At 37.4% G+C, this 15,120-nt stretch overlaps 4 protein-coding genes across 4 annotated transcripts; 2 read left to right on the top strand and 2 right to left on the bottom strand.

Annotated features, from left to right (window-relative positions):
* Nucleotides 1-2,131: 2,131 nt before the first annotated feature.
* On the top strand, nucleotides 2,132-8,881 carry C5L36_0C09260 (uncharacterized protein; the record flags this gene model as incomplete). Its single annotated transcript, XM_029466636.1, has 1 exon — nucleotides 2,132-8,881. One exon carries the CDS (start codon nucleotides 2,132-2,134, stop codon nucleotides 8,879-8,881), a length of 6,750 nt encoding a protein of 2,249 aa, XP_029322496.1.
* Nucleotides 8,882-9,565: 684 nt separating this feature from the next.
* Nucleotides 9,566-10,777, top strand: C5L36_0C09270 (uncharacterized protein; the record flags this gene model as incomplete). The annotated part of the gene is made up of 1 exon (XM_029466637.1): nucleotides 9,566-10,777. One exon carries the CDS (start codon nucleotides 9,566-9,568, stop codon nucleotides 10,775-10,777), a length of 1,212 nt encoding a protein of 403 aa, XP_029322497.1.
* Nucleotides 10,778-11,024: 247 nt separating this feature from the next.
* Nucleotides 11,025-12,248, bottom strand: C5L36_0C09280 (uncharacterized protein; the record flags this gene model as incomplete). Its single annotated transcript, XM_029466638.1, has 1 exon — nucleotides 11,025-12,248. The coding sequence occupies one exon, from the start codon at nucleotides 12,246-12,248 to the stop codon at nucleotides 11,025-11,027; it is 1,224 nt and encodes a 407-aa protein (XP_029322498.1).
* Nucleotides 12,249-13,093: 845 nt separating this feature from the next.
* On the bottom strand, nucleotides 13,094-14,746 carry C5L36_0C09290 (uncharacterized protein; the record flags this gene model as incomplete). Its single annotated transcript, XM_029466639.1, has 1 exon — nucleotides 13,094-14,746. One exon carries the CDS (start codon nucleotides 14,744-14,746, stop codon nucleotides 13,094-13,096), a length of 1,653 nt encoding a protein of 550 aa, XP_029322499.1.
* Between the last annotated feature and the right edge of the window lie 374 nt (nucleotides 14,747-15,120).

The raw sequence follows: 15,120 nt of genomic DNA on the forward strand, positions 1-15,120 counted from the left end.
GCACGCACCAAATTCAGTGCAAAGTTAAGAAGGCGCATTGAGGAGCTGACAAATTGGAGCAACAGTAGGGAAAAACAAAAAAACAAAAAAAATGTTGGTCCTGTAGGTAAACTGGCTAACCGCGAATTTTTAACTTTAGTTTGGCCCAATAATCACCACGCAGAATTGACGTCAAGAATGTGCATATTCTGTAACTAAATAGAAGGGAATAGAAGGGAGGCTCGGCATTATATACATGTTTATTGAACTGTTCTCTTCCATTCCAGCATTTTCATGTCGCGATGAGGTAGTGCTAGTAATGTTCTCTTGTATGTATAATATTCTTTGTAGTGGTTTTCGATTTACAAAGCATAGAATATGACGTCGGTGGAGTACATGAGTAAGGTGAAGCAAGTGGAAACTATATTGGATGGATTAGTGGTGAGGGTTTGTAACAAAGGTAGTAGATAAGTATTCCAAAATCAAGACTACTATTACTATTATTATTACTATTATTATTACTATTATTATTACTATTACTATTACTATTACTATTACTATTACTATTACTACTGAAACTAATAGTATAACTAAATTAGACTGTATTTCAAATGAGCCGCCTTTAGAAGGCTCAGCACGGTGTAATTTGGAAATTCCATGGCATGTATAAATAACGGATGTGTGAGTTCAAGATGCTCTTCCGTGATCCAGGTGTTTGGGTTTGTTTGTGTCTGTACTTCTATTGTTTACAATAGACATGGTTCACAGACAAGGGGCAGATCCATACCTAAGAACTTCATCTTTACAAAACTTCCCCTATTCTCCCCGTTATTATATGCTGAGGCGGAAAATTCAATCATTTCTTACATAATATACTACGCGGAAAAGTTGTTGGCCCCGGAAACACCCAACGCGAACATCCAGCTAGCCACTTTTGGCGTATATAGATGTTGAACCATGGCTTGAGATCTTGAGGCACATTGAGAACCTCTTGTTGTAAATTCCATTTCTTTATTTTAGGTTTTCGTCCCCCTCCCTCCCTCCTTTTCTTTCCTTTCTTTTCCTCAGTACAGGCATTTGGATTTGTTCTTCAATCCTCTACAACCAAACAAACAAAACAAAACAAAACAAAACTTAAATCCAAACAAACATTCTGGTGTTATTAGGAAAATCTACATTTTATTTACATTTTCCATCCAGATTTTACCGTATTATTTTGAAAAGGTAAAATCAATTCAAACATACAAACAAATTAATCCTTGTCTTGTATATTTGCTTCAAATCAATCGATTTTCTATCGAGTATTCTCTTGATTTGAGTCAACTTGATTCAATTCCGTCCATTTGTTTTGTTCTTAAACATTGTACCATTTGATTCCCAACTATCCAAACGCTCAAAGAACAACACCTCTTTCTCGTTTGCACTTGTTTATATCCTTCAATTGATCAACATCCATTTGTTATCAGTTTATTCATTTCCAAACATCCATAATAAACTTAAGGATCACTTGTTTACGACTCTTTTCTACTATAAAGTTTAACATTGTTTTTAAGGTACGTATTTTACTTTCAATTTTTGCAAAATTATCCAATTGTTAATTTCTGCCCATTTCTATTAAAAGAAGAATTAGTTCACTGTTAACATACCTTGATACATAGAGAAAGTCAAGCTTGAAATCCAAAGTCTGGCACTAGAGAGAAACGTATCCATGAAATTAAAAATATCCAATTTTCAAATTTTTTACATGTTTTCATATTGTTTCATTCCGGTCAAAATCCCCAACACAATGCAGCTTTTTGTTATTTTTTTTCATTTTTCCCCCAATATTGACTAGTCCCATAACGTGTATCCTTTTTTTTTCCATTTTATCACTTGCAAATCGCGGCACTATTTTGTTTCTCAATCCGATAATTTCATGATATATCTGACTACCACAGAATGACGGATTTAATAGAGATTCAAATATCTCTCTACTGATACTACAGATTCAATACAGAAGCTCAAATTTTACAGTTTGGCAACTACATTAATGAAATTCTAATAAATAAAACTGTTTCCAAAGAATACATCAATAGATAGTGTGGACTTGTGTTTTTTTTTTTGCTTTCTACCTATTATTCATTTATCACCCTATTTTTTTTAACCAAACTGGATGAAACTAACACCTTTTTTCCCTATTTATTATAGAAATTTATTCACAAAAACATTTAATAGCTCCTTACACTCTAAATTAAGTGCTCCAAATATTTATTTCAAATACCAAAAAATGACAACTACAACACTAGCCTCCAAGCATCAAAAATTAGCAAATCACTTTTTAGGTTTGAATACCATCGATAAAGCAGAACCTTCCGCTCTAAAGGACTTTGTTGTTAAGCATGAAGGTCACACCGTCATTAAGAAGATATTAATCTCAAACAATGGTATTGCTGCCGTTAAGGAGATCAGATCAGTTAGAAAATGGGCCTATGAGACATTTGGTGACGAAAAAACCATTCAATTTGTTGCAATGGCAACACCAGAAGATTTAGAAGCAAATGCCGAATACATCAGAATGGCTGATCAATATGTTGAAGTTCCTGGTGGAACAAATAATAATAACTACGCTAATGTCGACTTGATTGTCGAAATTGCAGAAAGAACCAAAGTTGATGCCGTCTGGGCAGGTTGGGGTCACGCTTCTGAAAACCCAGATCTACCTGAAAAATTGGCTGCGTCCCCAAGAAAGATTATCTTTATTGGTCCTCCAGGATCTGCAATGAGATCTCTAGGTGATAAAATTTCTTCGACAATTGTGGCCCAACACGCCAAAGTTCCTTGTATCCCATGGTCCGGTACTGGTGTCGATAAAGTTGTTGTTGACAAGGAATCTAATTTGGTTTCAGTCGATGAAGAAACCTATGCTAAAGGTTGTTGTACAGGTCCAGAAGACGGTTTAGTGAAGGCTAAACAGATTGGTTTCCCTGTTATGATCAAAGCTTCCGAAGGTGGTGGTGGTAAAGGTATCAGAAAGGTCGATGACGAAAAAGATTTTCTAAGGTTATATGACCAAGCAGCAAACGAAATTCCTGGTTCTCCTATTTTCATTATGAAGTTAGCAGGTGCTGCGAGACACTTGGAAGTCCAATTATTGGCAGATCAATATGGTACCAATATTTCTTTGTTTGGTAGAGATTGTTCTGTTCAAAGAAGACATCAAAAGATTATTGAAGAGGCACCAGTAACTATTGCTAAGCCTGAGACTTTTAGGGAAATGGAATCTGCTGCTGTCAGATTAGGTGAATTAGTTGGTTATGTCTCTGCAGGTACCGTTGAATATCTATACTCTTACGCAGATGACAAGTTCTATTTTCTTGAATTGAATCCAAGATTGCAAGTTGAACACCCAACAACTGAGATGGTCTCTGGTGTTAATTTACCAGCTGCTCAATTGCAAATCGCTATGGGTATCCCAATGCACAGAATTAACGATATTAGATTACTATATGGTGTTGATCCTCACACTTCGACTGAAATTGACTTCACCTTTAAGAATCCAGAATCTTTACAAACACAGAGGAAACCTACACCAAAGGGACATTGTACTGCATGTCGTATAACTTCTGAAGACCCAAGCGAAGGTTTCAAACCATCAGGTGGTACATTGCACGAGTTAAATTTTAGATCTTCTTCAAATGTTTGGGGTTATTTTTCTGTTGCTAACCAATCATCAATTCATTCGTTTGCAGATTCGCAATTCGGTCATATTTTTGCTTTTGGTGAAAACAGGGAAGCTTCCAGAAGACACATGGTTGTTGCATTGAAGGAACTATCTATTAGAGGTGATTTTAGAACTACTGTTGAGTATTTAATCAAATTATTGGAAACTCCGGATTTCTCTGAAAACACAATTACAACTGGTTGGTTGGATGAATTGATTTCAAAGAAGCTAACTGCTGAAAGACCAGACCAAAATATTGCAGTTATCTGTGGTGCTGTTACCAAAGCTTATTTGCAAGCAGAGGAATGTAAGAGAGAATACATTGCATCTCTAGAGAAGGGTCAAGTTCCTTCAAAAGAATACTTAAAGACCATTTTCAATGTTGAATTTATTTATGAAGGCTCCAAATTCAAGTTCACAGTTGCAAAGTCCAGCGATGAAAACTTCACCTTGTTTATCAACGGTTCAAGAGTTTTCACCACTGTTAAATCATTATCTGATGGTGGCTTATTGATTGCCTTAGGTGGTAAATCACATCCTGTTTATTGGAAGGAAGAAGTCTCTGCAACAAGATTATCTGTTGATGGTAAAACCTGTTTGTTAGAGGTTGAAAATGATCCAACCCAATTAAGAACTCCTTCACCGGGTAAGTTGGTTAAATACTTGGTTGAGGATGGTGAACACATCAAGGCAGGCCAACCATACGCCGAAGTTGAAGTCATGAAAATGTGTATGCCTTTAATTGCAGGTGAAGATGGTACTGTTCAAGTTCTAAAGCAGCCAGGTTCAACTGTCAATGCTGGTGACATTTTAGCAATTCTCTCATTAGACGATCCATCTAAGGTTAAACATGCTCTTCCATTTAACAAGACACTACCGGACTTTGGGTTACCAATGGTGGTGGGCACTAAACCAGCGCAAGTTTTCCATAGATTGTACAACGTTTTAGTTTCTATTTTACATGGATTCGATAATCAAGTTGTTATGAAATCAACATTGGCTAATTTAATTGAAGTTTTAAGAAACCCAGAATTGCCATACTCAGAATGGAGTCTTCAAATCTCTGCTCTTCACTCTAGATTGCCGCTAAAATTAGATGCTCAATTGACTGAGCTAATTGACAGAACTCAAAAGAGAAATGCAGAATTCCCATCCAAGCAAATTTTGGCGTTATTTGAAAAGACAAAGAAAGAGGAAGATGTTGATATTTTATTTGATCAAGTTATTGAACCTTTGGTTTCCATTGCAACTCGCTATGAACACGGTATCGCTGTTCACGAATACAATGTCTTTGCCGAATTGTTAGAAGAATATTACAGAGTTGAGAAATTATTCTCTGGTGATAATGTTAGGGAAGAAGATGTTATCTTAAAGCTTAGAGATCAACACAAGAACGATTTGAAGCTTGTTGTCCAAACTGCACAATCACATTCTAGAATTGCTTCTAAGAACAACTTAATCATTGAAATTTTAAATAACTATCAGTCTGTTTTGAAGAACTCGCCAGTTGCTGTTGAAATATTTAGAACTGAATTAAAGAAGATTGTTGAATTGGATACACGGGCTACCGCTAAGGCTACATTAAAGGCAAGAGAAATCTTGATTCAATGTTCTATGCCTTCAATAACCGAAAGGACTGAGCAATTGGAGCACATCTTGAAATCTTCAGTTATTTCCACTAAGTTTGGCGAAATTGGTTCCCAAGAACACACCTTACCAAAAATGACTATTATTCAAGATATTATTGATTCTAAATATACCTTGTTTGACGTTCTAACTCCATTCTTGTGTTCATCAGATCCATGGGTTGCAGCTGCAGCTGCTGAAGTGTACGCAAGAAGAGCATATAGAGCTTACTCTGTTCAAGGTGTCAAGCATGAGGTTCCAGAAAATACCACAGAATTGCCAGTCTTGAAATGGTCCTTCCAATTACCAAGCTTATCGACTTCTTCCTTTAATGCTATCCCAGATTCATTAAACAGAGCTATTTCTGTTTCTGACTTAACTTTTATGATCAACAAGAATGATTCTCAACCTGTTAGAACTGGTATTCTTGTGGCTGCTAAGCATTTAGATGAAGCAGAAACTGCTTTGATTACTGGTCTTGCATCATTGAAGAAAGATGTCAAAGATTCATCCTCGTTGATTAATGTCTTTAACATTTATGTCAATGCCGTCGATGGTTATGATAATGAAGCATCAATTATTGAAAAGATGAATCAAATTTCAGAAGATTACAAGAGGGATCTGAATGAAGTTGGTGTTAGAAGAATTACCTTCATCTTAGGTGACAGACTAGGAAGTTATCCAAAGTATTTCACATTCAAGACATCCGCCTTAGGTCAACCATATATTGAAGATCAAATGATCAGACACATTGAACCTGCACTTGCTTACCAATTAGAATTGGCTAGGTTGTCTAACTTTAACATCAAGTCAATTCCAACTGATAACAGAAATATTCATGTTTATGAAGCCTCTGCTAAGAACTCATCCGCCATTGACAAGAGATACTTCACCAGAGGAATTGTTAGAACTGGATCAATTAAGAGTGATATCACAGCATCTGAATATTTAATTTCTGAGGCACATAGATTAGTTTCTGATATTTTGGACCAGTTAGAGATTCTTGATACAACCAACACCGACATGAACCACATTTTCATTAACTTTTCTGCTGTCTTCAACATTACTCCAGAGGATGTTGAAAACGCATTTGCTAGCTTTTTAGAAAGATTTGGTAGAAGATTGTGGAGATTAAGAGTTACTGGTGCAGAAATTAGAATTATGTGCACTGATCAAAGTGGTATTCCATTTCCACTAAGAGCCGTTATCAATAACATCAGTGGATATGTTGTGAAATCAGAACTATACATTGAGGAAAAGAATGCCCAAGGCGACTGGATTTTCAAATCTATTGGCACACCAGGTTCTATGCACCTAAGACCAATTTCCACACCTTACCCAACCAAGGAATGGTTACAGCCAAAGAGACAAAGGGCTCACCAATTGGGAACTACTTATGTCTATGATTTCCCAGAGCTGTTCAAACAAGCATTGGTCTCCTCTTGGAGGGCGTTTGATCCATCCGTCAAGGTTACTGACTCTTTCTTCTCTTATGAAGAATTAATTCTTGATGATGCTGGTGAAGCTACTCCGGTTTCAAGAGAACCTGGTGCTAATAACATTGGTATGGTTGGTTTCTTAGTTAATGCAAAAACCCCAGAATATCCAAAGGGTAGACAGTTTGTCATTGTTGCTAATGATATCACTTTCAAGATTGGTTCATTTGGCCCTGAAGAGGACAACTTCTTCAACAAGGTTACAGAGTATGCAAGAAAGTTTGGTATTCCAAGAATCTACCTATCCGCCAATTCTGGTGCTAGAATTGGTATTGCTGAAGAACTCCTGCCATATTACAAGGTCAATTGGAATGTTGAAGGTGATCCATCAAAGGGTTTCTCATACTTGTATTTGACTTCTGAAGATTTGGCTGAACTGGAGCAAAGTGGTAAAGGATCCTCTGTGATCACTTCCAAGATTGTTGAAAATGGCGAAACTAGGCATGTCATTGAAACCATTGTTGGTATGGAAGATGGTTTAGGTGTTGAATGTTTGAAAGGTTCAGGTCTCATTGCTGGTGCGACCTCTAGGGCTTACAAGGACATTTTCACCATTACATTGGTAACATGTAGATCAGTTGGTATCGGTGCTTATTTAGTCAGATTGGGTGAAAGGGCTATCCAAGTTGAAGGACAACCAATCATTCTAACAGGTGCACCTGCAATCAACAAACTGCTAGGTAGGGAGGTTTATTCCTCTAATTTACAATTAGGTGGTACCCAAATCATGTACAAAAATGGTGTTTCACATCTAACTGCTTCAGACGACTTAGATGGTGTTGAAAAGATCATGAAATGGTTATCGTATGTTCCAGCTAAGAGAGGTCTACCTGTTCCAATTCTTGAAGGTGTTGATACTTGGGATAGACCAGTAGACTTTACTCCAACCAAAAACGAACAGTATGACGTTAGATGGATGATTGAAGGTAAGGAAACTGAAAATGGTTTTGAATATGGTTTATTTGATAAAGATTCATTCCAAGAGACCTTGTCTGGATGGGCAAAGGGTGTTGTCATTGGTAGAGCAAGGTTGGGTGGTATCCCAATGGGTGTTATTGGTGTGGAAACTAGAACAGTTGATAACTTATATCCAGCGGATCCAGCGAACCCTGATTCTACTGAATTTTTAGTTCAAGAAGCTGGTCAAGTGTGGTATCCAAATTCAGCATTCAAGACAGCACAAGCTATCAATGACTTTAACAACGGTGAACAACTTCCATTAATGATCTTAGCAAACTGGAGAGGTTTCTCTGGTGGTCAACGTGATATGTACAATGAAGTTTTGAAGTATGGTTCATTTATCGTCGACGCTCTAGTTGATTTCAACCAGCCTATCTTTACTTATATTCCTCCAACTGGTGAACTAAGAGGTGGCTCATGGGTTGTTGTTGATCCTACAATTAACAACGATATGATGGAAATGTATGCAGATATCGAATCCAGAGCAGGTGTCTTAGAGCCTGCTGGTATGGTTGGTATCAAATACAGGGAGAACAAGTTATTTGATACCATGAACAGATTGGACGACCAATGTAAAGAATTGAAGGCTAAGGTGGATGCTGCAACTAACGAAGAAGAAAAGGCAGAACTCCAAAAATTATTGATTGCTAGACAATCCAAGTTATTGCCTGTATACCAACAAATATCTGTCCAATTTGCTGACTTGCATGATAGATCTGGACGTATGTTAGCAAAGGGTGTTATCAGGAAGGAGTTGGCATGGTCTGAAGCGAGAAGATACTTCTTCTGGAGAGTGAGAAGAAGACTAAACGAAGAATACCTAATTAAGCGGATTTCTGATCAAATACCAAATGCTACTAGGTTAGAAAAGACCGCTAGGTTGAATTCATTCTATCCTCCAACTTTGAACATTGATGATGATAAAGCTGTTGCTCTTTGGATTGAAGATAACCACAAACAACTAGACTCTCAACTCAAGAAATTGAAGGGTGATTCTGTTAAGCAGACGCTTGCCAAATTATTCAAGTCAGATATCAAGAATACTACCCAAGGATTGGCTGAAGTGCTATCATTACTACCTACCGAAGAAAAAGAAAAAATCTTACAACTCATTAAATAGGGTCGACTACCTTGTTATGGTTAAAACTATGAGCTCCAGTATCAATTTTTGTTTGTTTGTTTGGATTGTTACTGCTTTCATAGCTACTACCGATATGATATCACATTTTCTTCTTCTTCCACCTCCTTATACATATTTATATTTTATTTAGTTTCTGTTTATTTAATATTTGTTAATATTGTCTTGCTTATTGATCTTGTTACAGATGTCAGTCCATAATAAGCTTTGTGATCCTGAGTTCAATAAAATACAAACAAAAGCTATCAAACTGAACTTTCCTGTTGACAGCGATATGGAAAAAGAGGAAAGTTAAACTGAAGATAATGCAGGAGCCTTCGAAGAGGGTTGCTTGTATTTAAAACAACAAAGCTCCTCGAGATTGCTGACACTAGCGGTGTAGGTGAAAAAATCAAGGGGTTTGTGCTCCTCCTTTCAAAAATAGTTGCCCCTTCATTAGACTCTTATTATATTATGTTGCCAAAGGATAATCGTTTTCTATAGATTGGTCGTCTTACAACAGAGTCCCCGTCTTTTTGATACGAGATACATCTAAAGACAACTCTTTTGCTACAGATCATCACCAATTGTTAATTTTAAAACACCTACAGTACAAACAACCTAGTACACAAGAACAAACATAAAACAAAAAATACAACCTTTGTTCTAATAGCAAAAAAAAAAAAAATGAAATTACCAAGTATTTTTTTTAGCTGCCTCCTTTTATTCACCTGTGTTACTTGCTTACCTGTTTATAACAAAAGGGAACGGTATCTAATCCAGCTTAAAGATCCCGATTCTGTAGAAATTCTATGTTTGCAGGATGACTCTGTGACTTCGTTTTCCCATTTACGTAAAGAAATAAAAAAAGTTTTTTCCTTTGGAAAATTTGAAGGATTTGTTGGAGAATTTTCCAAAGATATTATTGATAGAATAGCAAGGAATCCGTTGGTGGAAAAAATCACACAAGATTTTGCTATTCAAGCCTTCGACAAAGTAATATATCAGGAAGATGCACCCTCTCATTTAGTGCGGCTTTCACAAAAAGCACCGGTTGAAGAAGTAACTGATACTACGTATTACTATGGAGAGGAATCACAAGGACAAGACGTCACTGTTTACATAGTTGATACAGGGGTGTTTGTTGAGCATCCGGATTTTGAAGGTCGTGCAACACTGGGCCCCAACTTCTCAACAGACAAGAGCAACATCGACTACATTGGACATGGAACCCATGTTGCAGGAATTGTTGGATCGAAAACCTACGGTGTAGCCAAAAAAGTGAATATCCATTCAGTGAAAGTTTTGGATAGACTGGGTCAAGGGTCATTATCTTCTGTCATTGCTGGTTTAGAATATGCTGTCAAACACTCGGAAAACATTGGCAACAAGGGCGTAGTTAACTTATCCCTAGGAGCAGCAAAGAGTGCAATTTTAGATTCCGCCGTAAAAGCAGCATACGATGCTGGATTATTGGTGGTAGCAGCAGCAGGTAATAACAATAGGAATGCTTGTCAGACTTCCCCGGCAGGTTCAACCTACACATTAACTGTTGGAGCAATTGATGATAAGAGCGATACAATTGCAAGTTTCTCTAATTTTGGTTCTTGTGTAGATATATTTGCTTCCGGAGTTGAAGTACATAGTTTAAATGTCGATAAAGATGACAATGATGAGCAAGTTCTAAGTGGTACATCTATGGCTAGCCCGAGTGTGGCAGGTTTGGCAGCGACAATGCTTGAACAGGGTGTACCTCCTGAACGGATTAAAGAAGAAATGCTAAACATTGCTATCTGGAATGCAATTCCACATTCCGATATAAAATTGAAAAGCAGTACACATAATACCATTGTTTATAATGGTTTCGGTCGTGATGTTACTAGGGTAACAGCTAGTTGAATTAAACTAATCTCTGAAACTTTGAAACTCTTTCTGCCTGCACTCTGAAAGCTGTTATCAAGTACAGACCAAACAGTGGTAGTTTATTTTATAATTTAATGACACTAGTAAATAATAACCTTAGTTTCACATGCCAAGGGATTTAAACAAATTTTATAAATATACAAAGTAGAGAGGCTAAAAAAATAAAAGAGTAGGAAAATATAACGTAAATCAGCACCAGTTTCATGTGATATTCTTCCAAAGATTATCCGTGCATCGAATGACTGTAACTCATAGTCAAATCGCCAGAATTCATATCATAGTTCAAACATAGCTGTGAGAATTTACACTCTTGCTGGACAGTATGGTTGATGTTTTCACTATTAGAAAGATTTAGGGCTTCAGGATCAATTGCTGAATCAGTAAAGGACATTGAAGAATGATCAGTAGCACATTTGAGAACCTTCTTTAAAACAGATTCATCGGTATTCCCGGAGTCTGATTCATTATTTGGCAATAGGAATTCAGCACCTGTTATTTCGTTGATCGGTACAACGTATCTGTCATATATCAATTTCAAAATATTTTGGGAGGACCTATTATCAGAAAGTGACGATTTTAGAAGCTCATCCAATGGCACATTAGTTAGAAATATGATTCTATACAAGTCCTGTGTTTTGTTGAGTTTCAAAATAGTCAAATAATGATTAAAATCCTTTAGTATAGATTGTTTATTTTCACATTCTTCACAGATTTGTTTGGCATATCTCTGTTTTGGAAGCGTTGCTTTGCAAGACATGCACAAATTCGGCTGAGTTGGGGATAGAGCACTAATTTGGATTTTGAAATTAGTCGATTGGTCATGATGGTATTTAGCTAAGAAGGATAGTTGGAGTAAGGATTGCTGCTCTGGAGTTAACGTTAAGGGATTCAATTTCGGATCAATCGACAAAATATTAAATGAGAACAGCTGATCATTATAAGCCAGGTCAACATCAACGGTTTCATCATCTAATTGTAAATCTGGGTTCTCTAACAAGGCCTCCAATGATTGGTTTTGGAAAGCCAGCGGGTCACTAGTAAAGCCATTACTAGAGACGGTGTTATTTTTGAACTGAATAGTATTTGTATGGTTTGGCTTGCTCTCTGTTGGTGGCAACGAAATTTTAGTTGGTACTGAGGTTGCCGTTGGGGTAAATTGCTTGCTTGCCGCTTGATAAGCCTTCGAGGTGGTCTTCAGATGTTCGGCTAATTTTTCAATTTCCTCTCGTGTTGGATTGACTCTCTGGCCAGCATTAACTTCAGCAGATAACTTTCTCTTTGCTTGGTTGAATTTCTTTTGATCTCTTTCGATCATCCGACAACGGTAGCACGTTTTGAACTGTAAATGATCAGGGTCTTCATCCAAAGTTCTCTTACGTTTACACCGACGACAAGTTGAAATTTTACCATTGAGGTAGTAATATATATTCCCTGGTGAAGAACTCATTGTAATATCGCTATTCTCAGTGCACTTTCAATAAAGCTGATAGATAACAAATGTGTTGTTTTGATTTGGCAACTAGGTTTTCTCAAGCAAGTATGTTATGATGTATTATGCTATACTATACTATACTATACTATACTATGGGTCCCGCGATGTGGTGACTTGAAATTCGAATTTGATGAGATAATGCGAGTTTCTGATGGGATCTCTTCGGTGATGAAATTTCACACGTACAGGATGATGGTGCTTCCTGAGTATTGAAGGCTAAGGGCAAAGTGGATGCTTTTAGGTGGCAAAAGAAAAGATGGTGTTATTCGACAGTCATTTTGGGTGGCAACGGCACTTTTTTTCTATTTCCCAGTAATAATTGGCTGAAACTGTGCCACTTCCGTACACCAAGAGTGGCATGTTTTTTAATCATAATATGTGCCACCTACAAAGAGGTGTTCATAAACGGGAGACAGCTTTCACGTTAATGGCGGAAGTTGCAGAGGAACTAAGCCAAAAAAAGAAAGAAACAGCAACAAGGGATACATGGGAGGCATCATCGCCAGTTTCCCACAGCTGTTCAAGTATAGTTGTGAATTGAGGGAAAAAGGGAGCAACTAAAAGATCTTCGCTAATACTGATGCCGTAATCGAATATACAGTGCACGCATGAAAAAGCATTAATGATTAAAAGAGTGTTTATACAGTAACTATTTGAATGATATATCAGAGGGTATGATATGTAGAAATTATATCGTAGATACGATTCATAAAATGGAATCCACAGGGATCAAGACATATGGCTATTTGTGGATACGAGTGGAGATGTATTTATGATCTTTATTTTACTCCATATCTAATTTAGAACTTAAAGAAACCTTGTACTTCCAAATACAACACGATTTCTTGGATGGCAACATTGTAAGAATCTTCTGCGGATAAATCAGCTTTGATTTCTGCGTCTGCAATCGGTTTGTAGACAGAGAGCGCCTTTTCACCTGCTTCAGTCGAGTAGTAGCCGGATCTGTCATTTGATTTACAAACATCAAGAGAGGTTTCAATTGAAACTGTAATGAAAGAACCTGCCTTTGAAACTGTTTTCTTCAGATTGTTGTACTTGGAAGCTTCTAATATTTCTTTAGCATTTGCAATGATGACACCAGCACCCGATCTAACTAATTCTGAAACAACGAATGGAAGAGACTCGGTTGGAACAGATTCTGCATCGATTAGGGTAATGTGCCTGCCACCTTGAAATTGGTTAAAAGTAGCTTGTAGTGCATAACTTAGTGCATGAATACCAGAAAATGGTAGACCATTCAAGTATAGGGCAAATCCTTGAGAAACTCTTGGTGGGTGTGCAGTTCTCAAAATTTTCACAACTTCCGGATAGGAGAACCAGCTTGGAATATCGGTACCGTCCCTTAATCTTTTTCTTAGCTCAGTACCGGAAATAGAGCATGTTTTGGTTCCAGCTGGAACTAAGTCGATCGGGGAATATCTGTCTTCATCTGGCAAATATGTAACCATTCTGAATGGAACAACTTCGATTTCCAGTTCACGAGCATATTTCTCCACTAATTCTTGTGCATCATATGGACCATAGAAATCAACGCCCTTGGAGTTTGAGCCCGGACCTGCATGGTCTCTACCCACAATGAAATGAGACGCACCATAGTTCTTTCTGATGATTGCATGCCACACAGCTTCTCTATCACCTGCCATTCTCATCGCTAGTGGTAGTAGGGAGAGCTTAGCCATACCATTTGGATACTTTTTGATGATTTCTTGATAAACCTTGACTCTTGTGTGGTGGTCAATATCACCTGGTTTAGTCATACCAACAACCGGATGAATCAAAATGTTGGCAAGTTTGTCCTTTGCTGCTCTAACAGTCAATTCCCTATGTGCTCTATGCATCGGGTTTCTAGTTTGAAAAGCAACAACTTTATTCCAATGCCTGGATTGAAATTCAGATCTCAGTTGAGCTGGCGTCTTTCTGAATTCAGTGTAGTCATAATGCTTTGGTAAGTTGATTGCGTCTAAATCACCACCGATGTAGTAATCACCTGCTGTGTCAAATAAATATCTGATAGCTGGGTGTTCTGGATCACCTCTGAAAACATTTTTAGCTTCTTCATCTTTATTTGGCTTGTAAATATCTGCAATACTAATAATAGCCAATGGAGCATCATCTCTAGGGTCTCTCAATACAACTCTTTCACCAATGGAAAATTGTTTGGAAGTTTCTTCGGACACATCCAAGGTAATCGGAATAGACCAGATTTGACCGGAAACTAATCTCATGTCATTACAAATAGATTGGTAATCCTTTTCAGTATTAAAACCAGTTAGAGGTGAAAACCCACCGTTGAGAATCAATTCAATATCACATAATTGTCTATCGGTTAAGTTGATAGACTTCAAAGTTGCAGCTTCAGCGAGAAGTTCATCTCTTTTTGATGCATCTCTTGCAATCAAATCCTGTAAGATACCACCGTGAGGAGCTAACATTTTGTGTTCTGATTAGTTACTATTGGGGTGGATTAAGGTCTAAGGTCAAGTACAAAAAGCAAAGGCCCGGATTACAAATCAAGAGGCATAAAATAGTGAACCAATATTCATTATAGCAATAAACGGATCAACCTTTGGAGGGACATATCCTGTAAATGGGTTATATTTATATCAATTGCATCAGCTTGAAAAATTTCACTCTCCATGCAGTGAACGAAAGTATAAAGTTGTACTGTGCTCCGATTGCCGGAATCCTCTGTCTTCGGGGTCTACTCCTAACCATAAGAGAAGAAAGTGTGGCGCCATTTTCAATTGATCCTGACAGCCACAATTTCTAGTTTAGGAAGCCTTAAGTCACGTGCTTTCCTTGTAAT

The sequence above is a fragment of the Pichia kudriavzevii genome, chromosome 3, assembly GCF_003054445.1.
Source record: "Pichia kudriavzevii chromosome 3, complete sequence".
Classification (NCBI taxonomy): Eukaryota; Fungi; Ascomycota; class Pichiomycetes; order Pichiales; family Pichiaceae; genus Pichia; species Pichia kudriavzevii.